This window comes from Pyxicephalus adspersus, chromosome 8 (assembly GCF_032062135.1).
Source record: "Pyxicephalus adspersus chromosome 8, UCB_Pads_2.0, whole genome shotgun sequence".
NCBI classification, from domain to species: Eukaryota; Metazoa; Chordata; class Amphibia; order Anura; family Pyxicephalidae; genus Pyxicephalus; species Pyxicephalus adspersus.
The window spans coordinates 34,969,025-34,996,219 of record NC_092865.1 but is presented as its reverse complement, the minus strand read 5'-3'; the positions used below and the strand labels follow the sequence as shown (position 1 = coordinate 34,996,219).

The window sequence follows — 27,195 nt, the reverse complement described above, 5'->3', positions numbered from 1 at the left end:
TAGACACTCACATCAGACCCCCCACAGGGCCACAACACTGTCAACTAATAAGGATTCATCAGAGTAGTCATCACTACAATCTCTGCCGCTGTATGCTTTTATTTGAAGCACTTCTTAACGCTTCCCCTGAAGATTAAAGGAAAGCTTTTATTACTGGGCAATCCTATCACTATGGTACCAGCCTACTAAACAGCCCCACGACCTGCCCTACCTTCAGGGGCTCCCCAAGGACCTAACTTCTATCCCCATCACATCTACCACCTGGTAAGGAATTTTTTTCTCAATGAACATTAGCTCATTGTCTTAGCCCCCACCAGCAGGGACTTTTATCATGTACCTCATAACCTTTACCATATTATTCCCCACTAATTGGGAAACCTTCTCTTCCACCTGAGTTTACTTTTCACATCCTTAACAGCTCGTTGACGCATATAAGCCTCTAAGTTAGACCATATTATTCAAAATCCATAACACCCATATTGCATGCATTGGACATATACTAATAGACTTCATGGTAAACCTTTGTACTTACCTATCATTTCATGGACTATGTTCCCTCTAGATGCCTCGTACAAATTCATTATCTCCAGAACCATTGAACCCTATTTATCCAGATTAACACCTAGCTCCACAATTGTCATATTCCTACCAACCTTTTTTAATGTATTACTTTATTTTTTATTCTGTGCCTATTATACATGATCACAATACTCTACTGTAATAATCTGTAAATTTACCTATCTATAGTACACCAATACTGCCCTGTAAAGCCTATCCATGTATATATATTTATTTGTATATTTCTGATACACGTATTTAGCATACATTTTTTTGGTCTCCTCATCCCCTGAAGAAGCCTCACACCGAAACATGTTGGGACGAAACCTATGAACACAAACCCTGACCAAGTTTTATACATCAGCTGAACTTTGTCTAGATTTATCTTGACACACTTTATGTATAATCTGAGCTTTGTCTAGCCTACATTCATTAATGTAACTTTTGTTTGCCAAACATTCCTTTTAATTGGTTCCACCCTTTGCAACTTTAGTAAATGTGCATTGTGATACCAGAAATGTGTTGTTTGCATTGAGGAAATGTATAAAGCAGTTGTGTCTTTGCTGTCTGCCATCAGAGGAGCAGTAGGGAATCAGGTAACAGGTTGTATGTCTGTGCAATGTTCTCTCCTAGGGGTTCCTTTACCTAGCAGGGTCTGTCATTGTGTTCATCCTCCCTATAACTGCCCAGGCAGCACAAGGAACACAGCAATCATCCACCCACCATAAGAAAATGTACAGCCTTTCCTCTATTAACCCCTGGCTGTCCTGTCTGTTTAACCATTTAGGACTTCATTGGCAGTGCCCAGCGTGGGGAGAATTAGGAATGCCCTAGTGCACCGAAGGGGTGTGAGCGATCCCTCCCATAGAGGGCACAGCTCGTCTCTGCAGACTGTCAGTGGCACACACAGAGCTGGAAGGCACCGGACCCAATGACAAGCTGGAGGAAACTAAGGGGCAAGAAAAGAATAGAAAGCGGATTTGTGCACAGCTGTTCTGGGTATTGACTACCCCTAGAAGAGACACCCCAAAATCCATGCAATCAGGGGCCCCCCAGTGTGATGTCACATCTGATGCCCAGGTCTGATCACCTCTCTTAGAAGCTCTCCTCCTCCTTTTTCCTCCAGCTATTCGCCTTCTCCAAAGTTTGGCTGCTGGATCAGCACCAGGGACAGCGCAGGATGTACAGCAAGGAGCAGTGCTGATGTTCTGTCCAGACAGGGGAGCAGCATCATGCAGACTCCTCCAAGCATCCTCATCATCACCATCCTGGCTCTGCTGGAGCCTGCTAAGGTACAAAAAACTCCCTGCTAGCTGCTTGTCTGCCAGGGGCCCCTTGTCTTGAATGATGCATTTGATGTGCTTACTGCTATAGTCCAGACATCTTCTCTTCCACTCCATCCATCTATGTGTGTATGTGGTCTTAGTTTGGGGCAGATAGCTGTACTGATCAGGGACCAGTCTGTTTTACTGGTCAGTGATGACTGCAGAGGAATACTGGGAGGGAGTCATTGAAGGAGGCTAGAAGAACTTTTATTTATGATGCTTTGCATTGTAGGAAAGGCAGCCTGTACAACCCACATAACTTCCCCCTGAAAGCAATAGATAGCAGAGGAAAACTGCTCCTGACAGCACCATTACCATGCTCTAATCTGTTTACTGCTCCAGGCTGGAGGCTGGCCAGACCTTGCTGAATTTCACACTAAAGCAGAATGCCAACTAATCCTAGCTCTCAGCCTGCTTAGACTTTAGATAGACCCCTGTATCGATATGCTGGGAGCTTTAGCTGGCATGCTATTTGTTTAACACAGGCAGAAAGCAAATCTCTGAGGGCATGATGAAGGGTATACATATGCAGTTCTGCCTTGTGATGTGCAAGTCTAATTATATCTTAATGAAGTATAATGGGTTTGGCATTTGGAGTTAAGGATTCTCTCCTTAATGTTTAAGTAAACGCTTGGTGGTCCAGGAAATGTAATCAGCAGTGAATGTTGTTTTTTTAAATTTTTTTTTGGAATTGGGTTCAAAGCAAAGTGATGCAGCTTTTAGGTAGAAAGCTAATTCTACCCCCTGGTGCATGTGAAATCCAATTAGACTACCATGTACCCTGTAGAAGAATACATGAATACCCCATCCTAGCAAGTTCACTCCTTAGTGCATTGTGCTATGGACATCCTGATGTATGTATATGACTAGTTAATGTAACTGTAAATGTTTAAGGTTTACTTATTAATGTAATTGTCCGTGTGCATTCTGAGGTCTGTATTTATTATCTGCAGGCGTATATGGGTCTACTAACTACTGGAATAACAGTTGCTGCATACACAGGGAAAGAAGTAATTGTATGTGTGTATATAAATACATATATACACACATACACATATACTTTATACATATATATATACCCACTCTATAATACACTCTCACACACACACATGTACATATATATATATATATATATATATATATATATATATACACAAATACAGGGATGTGTGTCTTCCAATTTGTCTAATTGGTAGAGGGCTTTTTTATTTTGAATAATGACAATGACATTATATTCTGTTACAATAAAACACATTGCAGTTTGTTGCTCTTCAAAATGTATGTGTGTAAATACTTCATTGGTAGCACAGCATACCTAACCAATGCCAATACAATTTTTATACATGCCAGCAATAGTTATGACACATTGGCCCCCTTCCCTTCACCTTTATAGCATGCTGATGTCCAGAAAGTCTGAAGTTGCACGGATCACTGAAAGATTGCACCTATAGGTGAATGTATGTCTTGGATTTCCTTAATGTTAATTCATTTTTGGGTCTTCCAAATGAGTTATTATATTTAATTCTTCAGTACTTATGATCCAATACATCAGTTACTTTATTACAGCGTGTATATTAAAATAATGACTTTCAGCACACCATGCTGGAGAACACTATGAATCCTGTGTATTGCTGTAAGCCTATAACAGAGAAATAAGAGCATGCAGTGTTTGAATATTATTTCTGAATGTATGCATAATACTAGCAAGAAAGATGCAGTATTATTGGATTTTGTTTTCTAATATAAACTCCAGCACTTTTCACCTCAAGTTCACCTTAATTTCCTCTAGTCACCAGTCAAGCCTCATTGCCACTCTGCAAGTCAGTTGTAACGTTGGATGGAGAGGAATGGCCACATGCTGTCTTCTACATTCTGCTGTCACTGGTGGAGAATAACTGGCTTGGTGTTTGTACCATGAGCAATGACAAGATTTATTGTGCTGTGCTGTTTAGCCCAGGTCTGACTTCAAATAAAATGTGGTTTGGTTTTTACAATCAATTAACATACGTCAATGAAATGTTAAAGCAGTAAATATACGCCAGGAATGGTAAACTTGTAAAACATGGAAAGAATTAATTTTGTTAGCCTTGTATATACAATGCTGTCATCGATTTTTATACAGTATCATCTCAAGGATCACAAAAGCATCTTCCTAACAGAACAGATGTGTGCATCTACAAAGCACCCCTAAAATGTGTTTACAATTCCTATGTATGTGATACTTTGGTTCTTTTGGTTCTTGAAGATGACACTTGTTTTCTAGCATTTGCCATCTTCAGCAGCAATTTAATTCCACACTCCTTTACCTTACCTTAGTGCAGAGATAGGGTTAAAACAGTGTACAGTAGACATTTGCTTGGAGGCCTTCGTTTCTGATATGCTTCCTTGCACAGTTCTGCATCAAGCTCCAGTCAAGGCTTTATGAACATTACAGGTCAGCTGGGCACACCTAAGGTGCTTCTTGAAGATCATCAATAGAGATGAGTGAATTTTTAAAAATCCACTCTGCCCCAGTCCATTATTTGTCTCATTCTGGTCACCCAGCTCATTAAAACTTATAGGCAGAGATGTGAAGTCTTTTAAAAATGTGCCCATCTCAGATTTGTGAGGGCGTGAATCAAAGTAACCAGAAATGAATACTGATCTGCCCAATCCTATTCTCCCATCACTTGTCTGTATTCAATGGGCTTATGCTGGGGTGCTCTTTGTTGCCATGTTGTATTTTTTATAGAAATAATAAATAAGAAGCATTTACTGTAAAGATATGATGATACCATGGCTGACCTCCTCTTCTAAAAATGCTAGTTGCATGGCTGGTCATGCTGCTGATTAAGAATTCTAAACTTTGAGGTCAGTTTTAAAGCTTTTGGATCATGGTGATGGCCAGGTAGCATCTGTAATGAATTTTCCTAGTAAAGGTTTAAAAACATGGATGTAAATAATCTTTTTCACATATGTCACAAATTAGAAAATCTATTTTTTTTAATTGTACATTTTATTCTTGATCTTCATGTGTGCACACTTTTCTAATCCTCACAGATTTATGCTATTTATGAACCCAAGCAATCAGAATTTGCCAGTATTTCTTAGTTTTACAATCACATTGGCTATGTCTATAAGAACTGCATTGACTTACTTTACAACACCGACCAGTGCAGTGCTGTGTATGAGCTCTCTGCAGCCAATCAGATATCACTGGTCATTAGGTACATCCGTTATATCAGTTCTGGTGAAACTTGTCCTCATCATTTTATAAGATGCATTAATAATTTACTAGTTCATTAAATTGACAAAAAAGTAACCTAGGTAAAATGTAAAGATCTACATTTGTTGTAATACGCTTAATTACATTGGGGTTATTTAACGGCGTGTGATAAAGAGTTTTATTTGTTATAGCACAATGCAGAATGCATCTATAAGAATGAAAAACAGTGAGCTGATTTATTGAGAAAGTAAAAATAGCTGAGCTGTTGCCTATATCAGCAATATTTCTTGTTTTATCTTGCCTAGAATGAAGGAAGAAACTCTGGTTTGCTATGAACAATTCTTTACCTATGTTTTAGTTTTCATGAAGCAACCCCAAGGAAATGGCAGCCCTGTCTGGGTGTGCAGTTACAGGTAACTGCCGGACTTGGATCCCAGTGTGGCATCTTGAGTGAAACCTTGCACCAAATTTTTTACTATCCAAATGATTTTTTTTGTGTTGGCAGGTCTATAAACAATATTCTATACATGCCTTTGCCAAATGAGCAGAAATATTAATTTCATTCACCCCATTTTCCAACACTTTCAGGTGAGTGTAAACCGATGCCGCATCTGCTTTCACCTAGAAGTAACAGAATTCAGTCCAATTTTCTTCCCTGGTGATGAAACCCATAAATAGATTTCTATATGACATTATATTGGATTTCTTTCATAGGCATTATAATAATACCTCATGCAGGATGAAAAGGACAGTTATGTCTGGAGGAGCCTGTACACAGAATAGGGACTTATAAGGGGCAGTGGAATTTGGTTTCAGCAGACATAGATGAGCCAGGATTAAAATACATACACAGATATAGCATGTAATTAAAGGCAGAATAATATTTAATATTACCTTACCATGAGCATCCGCCATGTTTTTTTCCTTTAGAAAATATTGTTTCCTTTGTCTTTGTGAATGCTGTTGATCTGATGTGGCAAATCAATTCATTTCTACTTGCATGCAGTCCAATGTTGACCATTGCTGAATGTAGGCTTTTGATGGGGACAATGACAAATCATTCCTGTGAGATGAGTACTAGAAAAGTTGTCTATAATGTGGAGTTTTTGATAGGGTGACAATACAGAAGCAGACACAGAGTGTTGTCACCCATACACAGGACATGCCTGAACAGGGACCTTCATAGCATAATTTCCAGATAATATTTTAATGAAAACTGTAGGTTTAAGAAACCCAAAAATTACTTTTGTAACATTACCGTGGTTGAAATTTTAGTTTTTGGGTTTCATCAATCCAAAGTGCATTTTTGCAGTTTAAATAGGCTAAAAATGTTTTAAGTGCATCAAAATAAATTATGTTAAAAATCTGTTGAAAGTGTGTTTTCTTAAGAAAGAAGCTACAACCTGAATAGAAAAGCCTGGCTCCTGCCAACATGTTTCAGAGAACCAATTCTCTTATGCTTTAAAGTCACTCTTAAAACTCCAATCAGCAAAATTCAAGCTTCTTGCTGATTGGAGAACTATGGTTTTGACTCAGCAGGGGTGTGTTTTATACAGAGAGCAGAAGTATTTCTTTAAAGTATGCTGGCAGAACATAGGCTTTTATACTTAGACAGTTGCTGCTTTATTCTGATTAATTTTTCCTTAGTATAGAGCAGGCAGAAAAAACAAAACAAAAACTTGCTGATCACTGCTATATAATATTTTGTTTTTTTAAATTGCCATTACCCCATTATCTAGGCAGCAGGTAGAATGAATGATCAGACCATAAAAATGCAACTACAACTGAAATCTGGCAGTTTTCAATGACTTAAATCATCATTTGCAATGTGTAATGTTATTATTTGTTTTTAGAATTACTATAATCATAATGAATAAACTGAAAGGCATTTTGCATCTCTCCAATACTTCCTGTGGAAGGCAAATGAAGTCTGGACCCCTCGTGAGTTTAGCGTGTCCACACCAGTCTGAGCAAGCCTGTGTTTTTCTCCCTTGATGCAGACCTCAAATTATATTTGATCTTGTTTTTTCACTCCTTCTTTTTACAAGCCAAGAATTTTAATCCACTTACTCCATTATCAAGTGCAGTGCGTGCTGTGAATTATAGCACTTTCTGTAAATAAGGTCTAATGTGACATTTTACCACATACCCTTCAACATTTACTAGCAACTCCTTTATATTACAAGGTAGTGATTGTTCTGGCCCAGGAAAATGCAAGATTGCATGTTTTTTCAATACGCTTGGCAAACTCATGGAGTGGATTCCCAGTTGTATTGGTACGGCATTCAGAATGATTTGGCATGGAACAAGGCTGTATTGATTCAGATGTTAAGGGTTGATGGCAGGTCAGTTTTCCTGCAGCGAGTCAATCACCAGCTTTATTCCACTGACCAACTTACAATATCTAAAGCAAGGTCATTTTTATGATGTTCGTTTTGTCTGGATCTTCATATTTATTCAAGTGAAATCCTCTTAATTTATGGTAAGAAAGTCTTGCTTTTCATCTTCGCTTTCTGTTATAAAGTACACTTGATTTTCCATAAAAATTAAATTTGCATTGTGTTAATATGCTAATCAGCTGTGTGGCATTGCCATAACTCACGGGTATGCTTTCAGCAGCTCCAATTCAGAATTTTGTACTGCGTGTCTGTTGTTCCTATATGTGAAATGATGAATTTGCTGAAGGCATAGCAGCCACAAAATGGTATCATAAAATGTGGAAAGAATCGGATGTGACATTTTTTTTAAGGCTTTGGCTTTTATTTTATGACACAGCGCAAAGGCCAGTAAGGTATAGTAATCTAAGGCAATCAGATGAATAAGTGTTAAAGATTAACTTGTGACAAATGTAATGCACTTTAGTAATCTTTAAAATTGCACTCGATGTATTTTAATGCATTTAAACTGCCTTCTTCTGGTCAGCTTCATATAATTCTCTGCATAGCAATACTCGGACTGGGAGAGAATGGAGCAAGACCTGGGGCCAATCAGGTGCTGCATGTTAATGTGCTGACAGGTAACATGCTTACAGGAGGTAAGAGGTAGAGTGAGCTGGGGGATTAGAGGTGTGTTTCTTCTCCATTAGGCTATGTTCAGCCTATCTATAAGGCTGCTGTGTGGTATTGTATCATCATGCCTCTAAACCATTTTATGGGTATTCTCTCATCCCCAGCAACCCATTGAGTATAAATAGGGGTTGGCAGTGAGATGTTCACCATCACCTGTGCAAATGTTAGTTCCTTAGGAACCATTGCAATGGTTTGGGTGGCTAAATGGCTGGAAAGGTGCCAGTGTCCCAGATCTGCACTGAACTGTCTGGTCCTGTTATGGGTCTGATCATAACCCAACTGTCCAATCAAAGGTATTAAATAGAATTTCACCTATTTAAAGAAACATCAACCTATATACATTTCTTTATCTTAAACAGGCCACATCCCTAACATTCATAGGAAAAGATATGCGATGAAAGACATCAATTTTAAGCGGGACTTTTAAAGCCAATATAATCAATATTAATTAGAAAAATAACAAAATTTTGATCATAATAAACATTAAAAACAAACATCATTTCAAATACATAAAACACAATAAATTGCGGGTATATATAATGACCTCCCCTTACAGAATACCCCCAAAGGGTTTAAATTGTGGAAAAATCCACTTCTTCGGGAGGAAGGAGACGAGAAGCCTGATGTTTGTACTTCCAGCAACCCTTTTTTTTAAATTGTTGCAAGGAAGGAGATGGTTATGGCAGCAATGGTATATTCAAATCCCGTTTAGCTAATTAGTGAGTAATCTCTTTCAATTTTCAATATAAATCAAGGTGATCAGTTTCATGCCCCTAAGTCCTCAAACAGATATAAGAACATACAGCCCAACAGCACAACCATGTTCCTATTCCATCGGCTTCCCTTGAAAGTGAGTCAGGCAAAGAATTTCACCTAGCTGTGTCAATAAACTGCAGCACAGGTAAATCAACCTGTTTCATATTCCTGGCAAAATTGTCAAAATCCTCATACTGATTCAATATTCTTTCAAATCCAAGGGCAGGCAAAACAGCTTTTATATATGTATTTCAGCTGTGTATTTAGTGGCTTGCCTGAAGCTGAAATATAATATAAAGATATTATAAAAATACATATCCCGAGAAGACTTACTCTTTTTAGGCAGTTGGCTGCAAACAGACATTGCTTTCCTATTACTTAAGGTTCAGGTTAGAAACCTGTCCAGATGTTATTTCAAAGTCATCAAAGAATAGATTGTTACACTGCTTCTACTATCTGGTATTCACGTTCTACAAAGTTTCTTGTCATTCTTCTATTGTCCAAAGGTAGGCAGATATACAAAAAGCCTACCTCTACTATACCCACATTCTGAAGGATGAGGGAACTTTCTTGTGTCTTACACAGTTTGTATACTTTTCAGGTTCTGGTTATGGAGAAACATGGATTCCTGCTATTATTTCTATTTTTAATTTCATTTAAATATCACTTTCATCTTCTGCGGTGTAATATACAGTGCAATATAGACAATAGCAGGTACATATAGCCACCTAGCTAATGCAGAGTATAATATCTAGCAATATGTTGATTTAATAGACCAATTACAGAAGAGACAAGAAATACTAGGTGGAGGATATTGAAGTGAGTTAAATGTAAAACTACCTCTTTGGCCTATAGTATTTTTAATTAAATGATTGGAATAAATTGGTGAAGGGGCAGGAAGCCCATTCTACTCCATTTCTATGCCAGTCCCATTAACTGTTAGCCATGAACTAGTCAGAAGCAGCAAGCTTCATGCTATATAACACATGCAAACCTCAAACCTCAAATCAACTACTTTAATCTATTTGAGATAAAATATATTATAAAAAGCTGTTTTTAATTAACATATGATTAGAGATTGTATAGGGTGGAGTTGTTTTTTCATGTTATGCAACCGTGCAAAAAGTAACAAACGAAATCAACAAAAACAGATAAAAAATAAATATAAAATGTAGAAGAAAGTTGCTATTGTGTAAAGGAGAGGAAGGAGTTGTTGGCACTGATTAATGATAACTAATGTGAATATACTTTGTTAGGATTAAAAAATTACTAGCAAAGTCTGTCAAGTGTTGTAACCTGCATTATTACACTCATATGATCACACATGAATCAGGTAGTAGCTACTAATAAACCAAGTGCTAGTGTCATTTTAAACACTAATGCGCATTTTTAAGCACATGGTTTTATTCACTAGTTTGGTAGAATATATTCTTTGGCACCCACTGAAATTCCTTTTTCCTTTATTCAGCTCACCAACCCTTAAGAGAACATGTAGGTGACACTATTATACTGTAGCAGAAACAGTAAGTGGTGGTGATTAGTAACGGAAGTAATGAGAGTCTGTAGAAAGAAAGAATATTTGTAAAAACTGACGTGCAAATTAAAATATCCTATCAATATGTCATCTCTGTATCATAATGTATCCATTTTAAAAGTAAACCAGACGTGTTTTAATGTTTAATGAATTGTAAAATGGGTTGTTTACAAGAAATGAGTGGCAAAATGTCAACTGGAAAAGCCAATAGTTGACTTTCTTTGCCACATAAAATGTCACAAAAACAGGAGCCAACATGTTTACGGGCTCACCAGACCCCTTTAATAAAGCTTATAGTGGTGGAGAATTAAATATATAAATATGTGCTGGACCATTGGAATTGTAGACACCAGAGGACTGGAAGGCGTCTGCAGTTCATCTGCTGGAAAGCAAATCAAACTGGGGTCCAATATATTATAGAACAGACAAAAGCTACTTAATTGACAAAAAAAAATTAACAACACATTGCAAAGTAATCCAATAATATGTAAATAATCCTACTGAATATCTTTTAAATTAAAATTAAATAAATAATTTTAAACCAGGTCTTCCTATATTACAAAATGCTCACAAGTGCACTTTGGGCTTATTGGGTACAAATGACTCACTGACATACATCAAATCTTGTGAAAAGTGTTAAAGCTGCAAAGAGGATATTCAGCAATTTTTCTCAATCAGGGTTCCTCCTCAAGTTGTTGGGGGATCCTTCAGCAATAAGAAATGTGTGCCTGTCAGATCAGTTTAGGTGACACTAAAAATCGTTTTTGGCTATGTGTAAGGTTGACCTGCGTCCCAAAGGCCAGCATTTTTTTTAACTTTTTATTTCTTCTACCCAAAAGGTACCCCTAAGCCCCTTCCCCGGCAATTATTTAAAAAAGTTACCAACATACGATTGCACTTTTTTAATTCCTCCCATTTGTCTTGCTGTAATGTATGGAGACTCATTTGATTTATGAATGCTACCTTCATGGATTCACAAATTGGAAAATGCTATACAGATCAGACAATCTTGTGTGAACAAATTAAGGTGAATCAAAAATGTGCCAAGCAGGGAAGAGATTTGCTGAATTTGCCAGTTTCACCCAATTTGAAGAACTCTGCTTTTCTTGTATGCTGCAAAACAGCACCAGCTTCATCTTTCTACATACAGTTAGGTCCATTAATATTTGAACAGAGACAACTTTTTTCTAATTTTGGTTCTGTACATTACCACAACTAATTTTAAATGAAACAACTCAGATGCAGTTGAACTGCAGACTGTCAGCTTTAATTCAGTGGGTTGGACTAAAAGATTGCATAAAAATGTGAGGAACTAAAGCCTTTTTTTAACACAATCACTTCATTTCAGGGGGTCAGAAGTAATTGGACAAATGAAAAAGCTGAAAATAAAATGTTCATTTCTAATACTTGGTTGAAAACTATTTGCTGGCAGTGACAGCCTGCAGTCTTGAACTCATGGACATCACCAGATGGTGGGTTTCCTCCTTTTTAATCCTCTGCCAGGTCTTTACTGCAGCGGCTTTCAGTTGCTGTTTGTTTGTGGGCCTTTCAGTCTGAAGTTTAGTCTTCAACAAGTGAAATGCATGCTCAATTGGGTTCAGATCAGATGTCTGACTTGGCCATTCTAGAATATTGTTCAACTGTATTATGAAATGCCTCCCAATCAATGTGACTGCATTTAGCTGGATTTGAGCAGACAGTATGTCTCTGAACACCTCAGAATTCGTTCGGCTGCTTCTGTCCTGTGTCACATCATGGATAAACACTAGTGTCCCAGTGCCACTGGCAGCCATGCACGCCCAAGCCATCACACTGCCTCCGCCATGTTTTACAGATGATGGGGTATGCTTTGGATCATGAGCTGTTCTGCGTCTTCTCCATACTTTTTTCTTGTCATCATTCTGGTAAAGGTTGATCTTGGTTTCATCTGTACAAATATTGTTTTTCCAGAACTGTGCTGGCTTTTTTTGTTTTTTGAGCAAAGTCCAATCTAGCCTTTCTATTCTTGAGGCATATGAGTGGCTTGCACCTTGCAGTGCACACTCTGTATTTACTTTCATGCAGTCTTCTCTTTATGGTAGACTTGGATATGGATACGCATACTTCCTGGAGAGTGTTGTTAACTTGGTTGGCTGTTGTGAAGGGATTTCTCTTCATCATGGAAATGATTCTGTGATCATCCACCACTGTTGTCTTCGGTGGACGTCCAGGTCTTTTGGCGTTGCTGAGTTCACCAGTGCTTTGTTTCTTTCTCATGATGTACCAAACCGTAGATTTTGCCAATCCTAATATTGTAGCAATTTCTCAGATGGGTTTTTCTGTTTTTGCAGCTTAAGGATGGCTTATTTCACCTGTATGGAGAGCTCCTTTGATCGCATGTTGTCTGTCAAACACTTCCACATACAAGCGCACACACCCCCCTAAATCAACTCCAGGCGTTTTATCTGCTTAATTGATAATGACATAACGAAGGAATTGCCCACACCAGCCCATGAAATAGCCTTTGAGTCAATTGTCCGGTTACGTTTGAGCCCCTGAAATGAAGTGATTGTGTAGGAAAAGGCTTTAGTTCCTCACATTTTTATGCAATCTTTTTGTTCAACCCACTGAATTAAAGCTGAAAAGTCGGCAGTTCAACGGCATCTGAGTTGTTTCATTTAAAGTTAATTGTGGTAATGTACAGAACCAAAATTAGAAAAAAGATGTTTCGGTCCAAATATTTATGGACCTAACTGTATAAGATTACAAGGTACACAAGAAATAGTATGTTATTATCAAGCAGCTTATATAAAATCTCATGCTCGTCTTATGGATATTTATGCTTCAGCTTGTGAAGTTTTAAGTGTCTTCACTTCATATAACTGCTCATTCAGCCTGCGTTCGGAGCGCTGTCTGTCAGTATCACAGTAATATTAGTCTCACGCCTCCTGATTACTTGGCTTCTTTGCATTTGGAGGCAGTAATAAATCCAAAATATGATCACAATAAAATCCATGCTTTTTTCCTGTTAGTACACAGGTCTGGAATATTGATGAGCTTTTCCTTTTTCTTTTGAACATTTTTTTTCTCTTTTTCGGAGATGTGGCATTAATATTGCATTATAAGGTCTGAATGGTTTACATGTTTTCATATATTTTTGTTAAGATTACAATATTCTCTTCCTTGCAACTTTTCAGACAGATAATAAAGAGTAGAGATTTATGTCTCTTGTAGATGCTATTGGAAAGTAATGTTTCAGAGATGCAGCCTGCCACTGCTGTAAAGTTTGATAGAAAAGTAAAAGTTAACCCTTACATACACATACCGCTTACTGCAAGAACACATACTGCTTTCACATCAGTTCAGATATCTGCAATGGCAGAAAAAAAGATGATTCTCATTTAGGGGTCTGTTAATAAACTTGGTGTTTTATTGTGTCTATTGTGTCTTTTCTAAGGCACTTGAGAAAGTTTGGTGCAGATGTGCTGCTTTCCAGACCTTGTCTTTGAACAAACTTCAATAATAACACAAAGCAGTATACCTGCATCTTTTATATTGCTTAATATTATTACTGTGTACTATTTGTAGACCTCATGTTTATAACTTTTAAGGAATATAGTGCTAAATTGCTGTCAGGTATAAAATACTATGGTTTAATCCGGTTATTGGGAATCATCAAAGTTGATGTAAACCCAGATTTTTAAAAAAGTATAACCATGTAAACCAATTCACCCAGCCCAGCCAATCAGGATAGTCAAAGATCAGGAAACAGGGAAAATTAGATGAAGATAGTCATCCATATCATATAGAGGACAGCTAAAATAAGGATATTTTATTGCCGAAGGGACATTGCCTGTTCCTTCTACAAAAAAGGACCCATCTGATCACAGTTTTTTGGTTGTTGTTTTTAGATATAGTTCTGCTTTAAATCATTATTGTTAATATACACATTTACATACCCCATGGTCTCATATACATTTGTGCAGCATGACAACGCACATCAGAACACATGGTGGCAAACCTATTTTATATGTGGGCTGATCTATTTTGTTTTGAAGAGGGGTAATGCACATTTTGTATTCATTGTGGTGCAATGGATAAAAAAACACAGCTACAATAAATTGCAAAAGGGTAGGTGGGCTCTATAAGTTCTGTGTTGACCACTGATCCAGCATCAGAGTAACATTAATCACCATGTACAAAGGAATACATAGGAATATATCCTAATTAGACCTGGATTTCAGGAGAAGCCCACTTCAGCGAGACAAAAAAATGTCTCCTTTAGTAAAAACACACCCTGTGTTTTATATTCACAGTCATACACATTGTTTGATGGCTTCCAGCAAGGCCATCTGTTTCCCTGTATTGGTGACCATTCTGCAGGAGACAGGCAGGTGGCAGTAGTAGGCTGTAAAATTTCCCATTTTGAATAGCTGCAGACATTTAAAAAGGACTTTGTGATTTTGGTATAAATATGCAATTCCTCACTTAGCTTGTACTTTTGCTGACAGATGTTTTCTGTAATGCCGTGCAACTAGGGAGTAATAAATATGTAATTATCACATACATATCTAGAAGTACACACAATGTGGTGAGGGGCCTGCTAGGAAAAGCTTATATCATAAAGCAAAACGTGCAGTAATTATAATTTTATAATATGTATTTTGCATATGCAAAACAAGATTGAAATGAGTGTTGTTTGACGTGGATAGTGTGGCTGCCAACTTATTTTGAGATGCTGTTCTTGTTTAAGAGACTTCTCTCTCAATCATTTTAATATCTCTATTGACAAACTGTATCAAATGACTACTCTAGTTATTGATATTTGTGAATATCAAGTGCCGACATAAGTGAAGAGCATATAGGGCTGATGGACTTCAGCCTCCTGGTTACATGCCAAATGATACCTGTCTATGCTATCGTGGTATACTTGGGAAAATCAAGCTGGTAGACATGATGGAGCAAGAAATATTCTTCCTGTGGGTTATCTGACCAGTAATAAATATGTGTGAGATTTAAATGCATATTAAATGCCACAGACTTAGGTGTCACAGTGCATATAAATGCACAACAATTATGTTCTGTTGTGCCTATGCATGTTGTGTTAATGTGTTAAGGATGAAAAAATAGAACTTGAGGCAAGTATAAAAAGGGGAATGCACAGATTTACAGTTCCTTGCACCCCTTGGCCATTTTCAATTTCCCAGGCATTTGCCCAACTGCCTTTCCCCCTTCCTGTTCTCCTAAAACCAGCCTTGGGTAACGTAAAGTGTATTTTACCTTGTTTTTTTAGATGCATTGTAATACATTTTATCGGTCTCTACTCTACTGACTTGAAAGTTAAAAATGCAGATCATCATACCCAAAAGGCAAAATGCAAGAATATTTCATACTGTATGATAACTCACAATTGTGCAAATTAAGTGATTGTATTTTCCTTTTATGCAAATTATATGTCAAAACAAGGAAAAACTTTTCTTAAAACTGTAAGTGTCATTTTTAAAACATATGTCTTATAGAGTAACAGATACATTAAATACATTGTGTTTGCCCTAGCTGCATTACATGTTATCTCACATGGCTGTGTATTCAGTAACTAATTCATTGATCACCTATTTTGGTATTCAGTAGAGCTGTACAAAAGCCGTAATGATAGGCTTTGTGCAGTAATGCATAGTAACCAGTTGGACATTAGTTTAGGCAGATCAATAAAAGATGAATTCTGATTGATTACTGTGAGTTCTTGTAAGCCCAAACATGCTCTGCTTAACTCTAATGCATTAAGACTTTGTCTACAAGACTTACCATGGGTTCACTGCATAGATCTGGTGTTTAAAGGTCTCCTTAGGAGGTCACTGTAAGCCTTACTTCAAGCTAAAATTAATATGCATTATTTTGCATTACCTGGTTCCTGTTCTTCTTGCTGATCATCGCATCAAGCAAATTAATAAATAAAATGTTAATAAAATAATATTACATTTTAATTTAGACCCACAGACATCAAAACGGGTTCTATGTGCAATGCAGGTTGATCATAGCTGGTAGAAGGCCAGAATGATGCTATACATAGTTTCCTGTAAACAGAAGTTGTGGTATTGTCCACATGTGATGCCAAGCCTCCATGATTAAGGTATGGCTGTAAAGAAAATGCTCTGATGATGTTAATGTCCCCCAGACAGGAACTATGATGGGGTTAATCTGACTTGCTGCAGCTTCTAATAAACACTGTGGGGAGCTTACGGTGTGCTATAAAATCACATTAGGCGTTTTTGGTATATGAGATAGCCTGTACAGTCAAGCAGGATGCAAAGTGAGGCTGAAGTTTGGCTCTGGAAACACTTTATGGTGCTTCAAATAATATGGTATTCTAGGGAAACAGGATCGATTTGGGTTACCTTCTAATGATTACATATAACCATGCATCAGGCTTCCCTTTTTTACAGACTGCTCTTTTGAATGTACTTTCTGTTGTAAGATGCAAAATCACAAGCAAGTTTAAAGTGCACCATACTTTCCAGTATCTCCCCCTCTAACTGTTCTGTAGGGAGGGATGGCAGGGATGAATAATGCATTTTCTGTGCAAAGAGATGCTCTGTTTCAGCAACTGGTATTTTGCTGGTTTCCTTCTGCTGTCTTGTTTTATCAGTGATTAGCCAACCTTCCTATGAATAGGTTAAATCTTTCTATCTGACTGCTTGGGCTGTTAAAGTTTTCACAAAAATTCCTATCACTTACATTGGATGTGTTCAGTGTCCCAGTGGTTTGATGTACAAGCCTTTGTTGTCTTCTCTTTGCATCGATTCTTGTCATTAAACATTTGCATTGGTTGTCACATGAGTGACAGCAAACGTATGTAAGTATATCACAGAGAGGGACAAACAGCTTAATTGTTGTGGGATTGTGGAAAGATGTGCTATGGAGGGGTTGGGTGTTCTAAAGCTATCATTCATCTTTACCCCATGTGGATAATAAAAAGCTGCTAGATATTCCCACCTGTATAGCGCTACCACTGCCTCCTTTTAATTAGCGCATAGTTTACATTTGCTCTGGATGACAAGAGCCCCCTTTTTTTTTTTGGAGTATATGGACATGCCATTCACTCTGCAGAGATCTGTTCATTGACAAACTGCATCATTTACTGCTAGCAGCTGAGTCAAATTTAGGAAACTCATCCATCAAAGCTCCAACATTTGACATAGATTGTTGGATGGCAAGGGGGGAATTTCCAACAAAATGACATAAGGTTGAAGAAGTCACACAGTTTAATCAATCACTTTATCATTTTCAACACAAGTTGCTTCTTGTATGTCACCCCTGTAGTTCTTTGCCTCTCTGTGACCGTATCATTTCAAAACAGAAATACAAAGAAAACTTAACCATTCTATTGCTTTTTCTGTGTATTCTTTATATGTGCATCAAAGTGTAATCATCCAGAGTTCAAAATATCTGCAGTTATATCATTTTCAATTGCTCATCCAAGGAAATGTCATCGTGTAACCCCTTAAAGGTTCAGGTTTAATGAAAAATCAGATTTCTATGTAGATCAGGACCTCCGGTGACAAGGTGTTTGTGTCTTCATTCCACTCTCACAGTCATTGCCATGGGATCCAATTTACTGTTTTTTTTTTTCATTTAGACAAGATTAAAAGGATTAAAGCAGGAGCATAAAATTCATTTCAGAGTAGTGGAACCTTATACTACAATAATACACGCGTAACCAAGAGACAAAAGAAGCCATTTGATGATGCATCTATAAATAACCTATATCTAGATACCAGTTATAAGTAAACTGACCCTTTCCTATATCTGTTTTTAATTTTGCAATCATAAATTACCATGGATGGTGGAGGACTTGAACTCTTCTAGATTACCTTTGAGAGCAGAATCTGGTGTGTAGAGAATTGGTAAATAGTCCAAGGGATTCTCTACCATCTCACCTAATGTTGCTGGTCATCAATGAGATTGTGTTTAAATCATTTTTACAAAATGAAGATCAAATAATTTTATCATTCTCCTTCGTAAGAGCCCCATTGTTATAGTTAGTGGCAAGTAAAGTAATACCAGGCTACAGAAGCAAAAGGCCAGCTGTATAAAATAGTACAAGATACTGTACAGAATAAAATATACATAACATACTTTTTGGCAAGTAGACAATCTTTAATTTTATGTTTTAAGTGGAACAGCTATGGGCAGTTTAAATGTTAACAAAAAAGCTATTAAGCTGTTTCATGTTTCTCCTGCTAATACTTCAGGAAAAATAGGAAGGCAGAATAAGCATAATAGGGATATTTGATACCTAAGAGTTTCCTCAGAAGTAAATGCACAAATTGCCTCTAGAGAAAAAAATATTTCTAGCAAGAGACATAAAAGAATATTTCAGAACAGACATAACATAATTATGATACAACACCCTTAATATTCTACCAAAATATAAAAGGATAAGATACAAATCACCTAAGTTAGTATTTCTACTTAAAGAAAAAATACACAAAGAAATAAAGTTGTACAATTGTTTGCTAATTAAATAAAGCAATGTAATGTTACCAAGATTGTCCTTGTTCTAAATATTCTTTTCTTTGCTTTCCTTTTTTTCTCATGTAGCTGAATATAGGTAATAGGTATTGCCACAAATTAGGCCATTAGTGAATTTTTCCTTTGTCTGCAATAGGCCTGATCTATTAATAATGTTGTAAGTTCTCTGCAATTTTGTACTGAATAAGACTAAGTCTTGTATGTTTAAAAAATGATATCTTGCTGGCTAACTTAGCATTTTCAGTGTTTCTGAGTAAATGCTTCCCTTTTGGCTAGTCAAGGAAAGAAGGCAGAACAGGTAACCAAAGAAAAGAAAAAGGCTATATTGGCTATCTACCATGCATATGCTTTTTGGTTCTGTGGTTTATTTTAGGCTTCTGTGGTTCTTCTGCTGCTGCTTTGTGCTGCTTTTACATTCCTAATAAATTGTATAGGGGGAAACGCAGTTATGTGAAAATAAATGTCCATGTACACAAGCCCTTTTGTAAATGTAGTGCTCGCCCTCACTGGAGCTGCCAATTTAATCCTAGGTTCTTCTAATGATGTGGCCAAACATCTCAAATAATGCAAATAATTTTCTAGGGTTTTATCAAAACTCAGCACATGATGGAGAGAGAAAAAGGGTAGCAGAGCGTTAGAATAGCAACAGTTCATATGCAAAGTTTTGCCTTCAGTCAACAATGAAAGCTGACCTTTTTTATCCTTACTGGCCATGAAATCCATAGGGAATACTGAGCGAAGCATTTCTTCTTTGGGGTGGGTTCCCCTGTGAATGAAAATACTAAATTCAGAACCATTTTTGGGATTTTGTCCTAATTACCTTTCTTCAGCTTCTCTGTGCACCTGTCCCCAGCCCATGGGACTCTGGTTCAACTTTCAGTGGTCCGAACTTCATGTCCCCCTGGCCCTGCCCTGATCCCTTTAGATTTTTCAACAATCAATGATAAGGTTCCTCCCTCTTTGCTATCTCAATTCTCCCCCTTTTTAAATTGTACCAGAATCCCACCTTAAAAGGCACAAAAAACAGTCATAATCCCAAAAAGTGATACATTAGGCCATCGAATGACTTCTAACCTAAAATAGCCAGGTGCCTCCTCCTACCACAAGTCCCAAAGTGACCTCGCTATACTAAACAGGGGGCTTCATAAGCAACTATATGTATAATTATGTATGTAAATATATGTAAATCCCACCCATAAACTAAAGCCATCCCAAATGGTCAAAAGATTGAAAGACCTAGGTGAGAGAATACATGTTTATTTAATCATGAGCCTTCCTAAATTGCTTGCACATGCACCCTTTAATCTTGTGAGATGTTCGGCCACTACATATAATTATTATTATTATTCATAAATAGTATTAATATAGCACCAACATATTACGCAGCACTATACATTAAATACAGACAGTATACATATGTAATAATAATAGTAAGTGAGTTAAGAGTTAGACCCTTTGCCAAGTTTATAGTGCTGCGTGTGACCCCTTAGGGAAAATGTAACCTTTGTGTCCTGGTGACTACTTTAGCTGAGACAAAAACCGAGGGGAAATTATTACTTTTAATTATCATCAGAGCAAGAGGTGAAGGAAAATCTTCCAATGAATATAAATGTCCTTATGATACCTTTCTAAGATTGGAACTCTCCTCACGTTGCTGAGTTTTTCCTTTATTTCTTGTTATGTCTTCTGGACAGAAAGTAAGGAGAAAACTCACCAACAGAGCATCAAAAAATAACTTGATGGGGATTTAACCCTTCCAAATATCTAAAGTTGCAAAAAGTTTTGGCTATAGATTCATTTAGGCTGCTCCACGCATGTAATCATTTTAAACACATTTCTGTTCCCCCACATTTCATGTCTGATGCTTATGCAAAATCTATTGAGCTTTAATTAGGTCAATCATTTAATCAGGATTGTCCATTCATTATCCTTGGTGATTTATTGCATTTAGCAGTCAGGTCACACATATATGTAGGCTGATGTACTCTTCATACAATACTGATTTGTAGATGCAATCTAGAACTGAACACAACTGATTTTACGTACTGTAGCTGTGGCCTTGCTGCTGTAAGTAAGAGATGATTCTAGTTACTTTTAATCAGTACTGTGCTGAAAATTCTTTATTGGAAATAGAGCTTATAATGCAAAACTGTTCTTCATCAGTTACCAGTCACTCTACATTATCAATGTGTCGGGGGGAAATAACGTTCTTGCAGCTTCAAAAAACACTTAGCATATTCCTGTTATTATGCCAGTGCAAAATATGATCAGAGATATAGAGGGGTGATCTCTTTAGCTTCTGTAGTAATTCCTTCTTCTAAAAATGTTAGATGCCTGGCTGTCATGCTTATCAGTTGAATGCTTTCTTGGTCACTGACTTTGAACAAGTTAAGAGATGAAAAGGCCTGACTTTATTTTTATTTTTTATTATTTTTTTTTATTTTTACAAGCTTGTTTTGGATCTGTAAAGGAGGCCACATTTGAATAGACATAAAGCATTTCCTATTCATATTTCATTTATGATAGGTATTGTAAGAAAGCCCACTTTGAGCTGATTAATGTATTCCATCACAGTGCCTGGAAACTCAATAGGACCAACTTTTGGCATCACTTAAAGTGAATCTAAACCTTTTGAATAATAAATAGTGACCAGGCAGGTCCCTTTTTACAGAATGTCCCTTTCTGCACTAAAATAAATGTACCCGTATGTGTCCGACTGCAATTTTTAACTCACTTTGTACTCACCTGTTCTTGCTCTGTCATGGGTGCTGCTATCTTCACGGTGTTAGATCATTGACCATCTTTATTGGCCAGACCAGAATGATGGAACTCTTGCACATGCCACCAGGAGATGGGCAGCTCAGTGAACACTATGAAAAAAAATCAGACAGGTAACTATATTGTATTGAAGAAGGTGCATCACCTCTCCCATCTGCTATAACAATCCTGCCTGTTCACAGGTAATAATTGTTCAACTTTAAGTCCTATAGTAAAGAATTTTAGAATAAAGTCCCTTAGTAAAGACTAAAGCTGCGTACACAGGGCAAATTTTTCTCGCCCGATAATCGGTATCGGCCAATTATCGGGCGAAAATCTGCCTTGTGTACAGTCGGTCGTCGTCCATCGCCCAACGACCGTCCTGGCGGATCCATGGACGATGGACGACGACCGATCCTATCGTGAAAGATCCTTTCCAACGAGAAAAATTGCAGGTGTGTATGCAGCTTTATGTCAACTAAATGTATAACAAACCCAACCTCTAAATACTATTCTTGAATTTTATTCCTGCTGCTGATCAGAACTCAATATTAGGCAACTGGATATCAAGATAGCCACAATTAAAAAAATATATATTATCAGCATTTTCTGTCTATTAACTAAAAGCAAACTGCCCACAATTTAGAGCAATCTCTTAATTTTCTAGTTTGCGTCCCCTACCCCTTCGTTACATGATAATACACTTAATGTGTTTAACTTTGTAAGTTGCAAGAAATGTCTTTTACATAAGATAGTACAAAAACAAGTTGAGACTTGTGACAGCATTGGACCAACTAATCTGTTTTTTTTATTATTTATCTTAGACCCTTTACTAAAAAATTGTAACAATATTACATCTGAAAAGAAGATAGCATCTGAAAATTCTAGCTGTCTGAATGTTGATCTTCAGTACTTATGGTGTCACTGATACATAGCATATGTGCAGAATAAAATATTTAATTTCATGCTGACTTTCCTAAAGTGCATGCCAGTGCCATGGAAAGTGCTAAAGCCTTTAACCCAGCAATAATAAAGGCAACAAAAGTGGATCACTTACAGAAGCAAGACAGCCTTCCATTACAGATTTTTATTGATGCATCTCTAGAATATTTTCTTTTGTAGCTGTAGCTTAATATGTGACAGTGTTGCTTCTTGAATTTATTTTATACATGCACTGTCCATATGAAGCAATACATTAGCATATAATATGATTATATTGATAAAATTACCATGACTGTTTTATAGTTGTAGTGAGAACACATCTCCCAGGGACCTATGAATACAAATACACAACTAGTAATTTCTACTATAAATGCCATTGGAAAATTATTTCAGCTGAGCAATTCTGTTAACTGAGTAATAAGTCCTCCACCAGCCCAATCGCTGGTTTAGTATTCACCCAGTACATTTATCTGATTCAATTACATTCTGTTACAAAAGTTAATTAGGTTTTCAGATATCATTTTGTAATTAAGTGCTTTGGGACTCCTCATATAAGCTGGCAACATCACATTAACCCAGTGGGACAGAAGTTAACAGAGGTGCAAATTTAGTGTATAGATAATGTCTGTCTGGTTCCCATGTGTATTTTTATTCTTTTTTTGCTGCAAACCCTAAAAACACAATTGATCTTGGTGTTTTTTTTTTCATTTTTGAGTAATTGCACCATACTTTAAAGTCTGAGAGATTTTAGGATCTAATTCTTCAAACAGAAACATCTTTCAAACAACAATCCATTAAATAAATTACAGTGTGCAATTTCACATAATACCATGTGTTTCTTTTGTAGTTTACTCAAAAACTAGAAATTGTGATTTATGCAATATAGCACTCGGCATGCTGAGTTAGTTTCCAACTTCTGGTAAGACAAATGGATATCTGATATACTATTCTTCTAATTAGGCTTTCAAGACAATTTAAGCTTTTTTATTTTATTTGCTGTGGGTACCCCATTCACCTCCATGTTAAACAAAAACAAGAAAAAAAAAAAACCTTCCCCAGGCCACAGGCAAATACCCGACCTTTTGTATCCAATGCAGCTAGTCTTCTTGTGGCAGACCAACAACACTTCTTCTTCGGCCTTCTTCCTGTAAGCCCACTGTTGCTCAAGGGTTTGTGTCATTACACTCTCCATGAATAAGTGGCACTCACAAATCATTACATACCATGAGCATTAATGTATTTAAACAATTTCTTTTCTGCTAATTAAATATTTTTTTGTTTTCTTTTCTTTTTATTTTAGCCTCCTCTTACTCTTCCCTCCTTTTTCTCCTCCCTCCATTTTTTTATGCTGACATTTCTATATGTCGCTGTGCTCGTCCTGCCTCTGTTTGTTGTTGACATTAGTGTGCCCAAGCTGAACCTAGTGATTCTGCCTGTAGTGGCTTGTGGCCAGTAGGTTGCTGAACAATGGCATCTACAGCGTATATGACATGTGACCAGTCAGATGTGTCTTTTGCCTTTTGACACATTTTGAATTAAAAAAAGGAACTAAATTAAAAAAAAAAAAAACAAATCTTACCTTTACCTCCGCAGATCCCTTGATCACTCTGGACCGCTTTTCTGGATTGGGTTACACGCTATCCTGTTATCAGTGTTCGCCCTGGCGTGGTGGAAGGGTTGGGCGCCACCTTCTTCTTTCTTGTTCTTCTACTTCTGCCTATCTCACCTGATCTTTCATTGCCCAGGTGCAAGATCCGGTGACATAGTCTGCTGTAAATGGTAAAAAAAGAGTGCCAATCTCACTGTGCATGTTTCCTCCCATTGAAGAAAAAGATAGGCATGCAATGTTATCTCTAGTACTTATATTGATTAGATGGTCCAAAACAGCAACAGTTCCAGCAGCAAGATCACACGACTCTGTTTGCCCCAGGGAGTGCCCATTTTTATATCATCAAGGCAGGGAGGGCACCCAGTTCTTTAATATCTAGAGTTAAAAATCATATATTGATCCTAACCAATCAAATTGTTAAGTTACCATTGCTAGCTCATTTGACCAAACCGCTTTGTATATTATAATTTACAAAAACTTGCAATTGTTATTATAAGATTATATTTTTTCTTGTATATTACCATCTGTTTTCTTTATAATGACCCATTGGGGCATAACAGCCACAACTTTCCTCTTATCAGGTCACTCCAACCTCAACAAGTGTGGGAAGGAGGACACAAGATGTTCACAAGGGCACAGGCCACACAGTTTACACAAACCCACTGAGTATCCACAACACATGTATTCAGTATTCCATGTTTTTGTATTTAACCTGCTAGAAAAAGATTAACTCTTTGATAGCTCCATTGTGGTAGCACCAAAAAGCCCTATCATTCCTGCTACACAGACCCTGTGTGATCCTAAAACATTGGCTTTTAACATATTGTTACAGTTCTGTTTTAATTTAATGAAGCAAGAATCCTGTACTTTGGAGTGCTGGTGACTTTGTCTTCTATTTTCGAGTTCTACACTGCACCATCTGTGGTTGTCACTTCAAATACCCTTCCTCTATTACAAGGTCTGTTTGCTGTAATGATTCCATTCTTATCACACACATTGTTTATATGAAGAGTGGAATTAGGGTGATTTCGGTGGTTTTCAGGAATGCAGCATGCAAGCTCTTTACAACTATACTTTACTATCCTTTGTAGTTTATCAGAACATTTTTTATAGAAGTCTATGCACAAGACCAATGGAAAGCAACAGAGCAGGAAAGAGGTAAAGAGATGCTTGGCGTTTAAATATAGACAGTTCCTCCAATGAGAATTAGTTGGGAGCTGTGCCTGATAATCTCTAAAACAGTAAACAAATGTATTTACAGTGGTTTTCCTAAGGAAGGGTTTGAATATCTGAAAAATTGTGATGAGTATTGACAACCAGATACTTCTGACTGTTCAATGAGTGTGGAACAGAAAAATGTTAGGGGGATCACTCAAATTATAACACATTTTTGTAATTGTGGGAAAGATTTATTATAAGTTACTTTGTTACTAAACTGGAAAATCAGTACTAATGCTACTCTGTACTTGTTCCCCATGGCAAGGGGATGGTATTTGCTTACCCTCTGGATAAAGTGTTCTGCCATATTTCACTATACGTCTATCTCCACAAATCCTTGCACCCTTTTTCGGGGATCAAATGTAGAAACGAGCATATGTCCTTCAACACAGGACCCACAATGTTAAGCAAAGGCAGGATGCATGGTGTGAACAGATAGGGAGGGGCACAAACACCATCTGCGACAATGGAGCATAATTTGTCAGTTCCATGCCACCCCCAATTACAACCTCACTGACCCCTTTTTATATGTCACAATGTTTATATGTGTGAATGATTGCCCATTCTGTTTTGAAAGCTTCATTTCCTGTACCAAAATAATTTTTTGCTTTCCATTACAAAGCATCATCAACAAGAACAAATACATCCTTTGCTGTTGATAAATAAAGATAATGGATTTAGTTAAGTGCAGAAGGAAGCTGTGATTCATTTACAGTAATTATTTTATTGCACCCGGACAGAGTGAGAGGTCTAGGCATAGTAGAGAACATATACTTTATATAGTTTGCTTATTAATAATAGAAAAGCAAACTGCATTTACGGGTATGTCATTCTCAGAACTATTCTGAATCATTCTGTCTGCTTGACATTTCTGGAAGGGAAGTGAAGGGAATCTGATGTTATGTAGCTGTGCTTGGGCCCCATGAAATAAAAAGCAGAGCCCTCAAGAAGCCTTGAAGCTACTTTTTAAGGTGCTTAAAGTAGAGTTACAAGTGGGATTCCTGATAGTAGAAGACAAAAAAAGTTTCTACTGCTTAATTGAAACATTTTCTTTTTTGAACAATTCTTAGAATTGTTGTTCAAGAGGTGCACATTTTTTATTCTTCCCTTGATGTTAAAAAGGTTCACTTTACAAACACGGAAAGTCCAGATTTGCCTGAACATACAATACCTGCACAAGCTTTCATTGTCCTCTGCTTTGCTCTTGTGTTTCTATTTGGACAAATCTCCAATCAGTTCTCCACTCCTCACTGCTCCACTGGGTTGCCATCTGAAATTTTAGGGCCCCATGCTAGGTAAACTTCCTGGGCCACATTTCTTAATGTCTAAAAGTTCCAGCATTGTAAAAGTCAAGCTCTTTTGATTGGGGCCTGGTAAAGAAGTACCCCTTGTCCCCACCATGATGGAGGCACATCTGATCCACATTGTTATAGGCTTATCACAACAACAGGCTTCTCTACTGGCAAAGAGAAATGTAATGAGTGTGAGAAGAAGTTAGTAAACATTGGCTTTACAATGAAGTGCTAAAGCATTATTCAATTATAAATACAAAGCAGAGCAGCAGCAAAGAAAAGTTGATTCTATAATGACAAAATCTGTCTAAAAGACATTACTTTCAGCCAGTCCATTAAATATTTCCAACACCTAGTTAGGTATGGGGAGAATCACTATGTAGTCTCAGACAAGAATTTGGAGGGATCTTGGGATAACTA

General features: G+C 37.1%; 1 protein-coding gene across 1 annotated transcript in view; it reads left to right on the top strand.

The window, feature by feature from the left end:
- Positions 1 to 1,448: 1,448 nt before the first annotated feature.
- Positions 1,449 to 27,195, top strand: part of OLFM3 (olfactomedin 3) — a 118,591-nt gene continuing 92,844 nt past the window's right edge. The window contains exon 1 of the mRNA XM_072420015.1: positions 1,449 to 1,850. Within this exon, the coding sequence (XP_072276116.1) occupies positions 1,791 to 1,850 (60 nt within the window). The 5' untranslated portion in view covers positions 1,449 to 1,790. The remainder of the gene's footprint in view (positions 1,851 to 27,195) is intronic.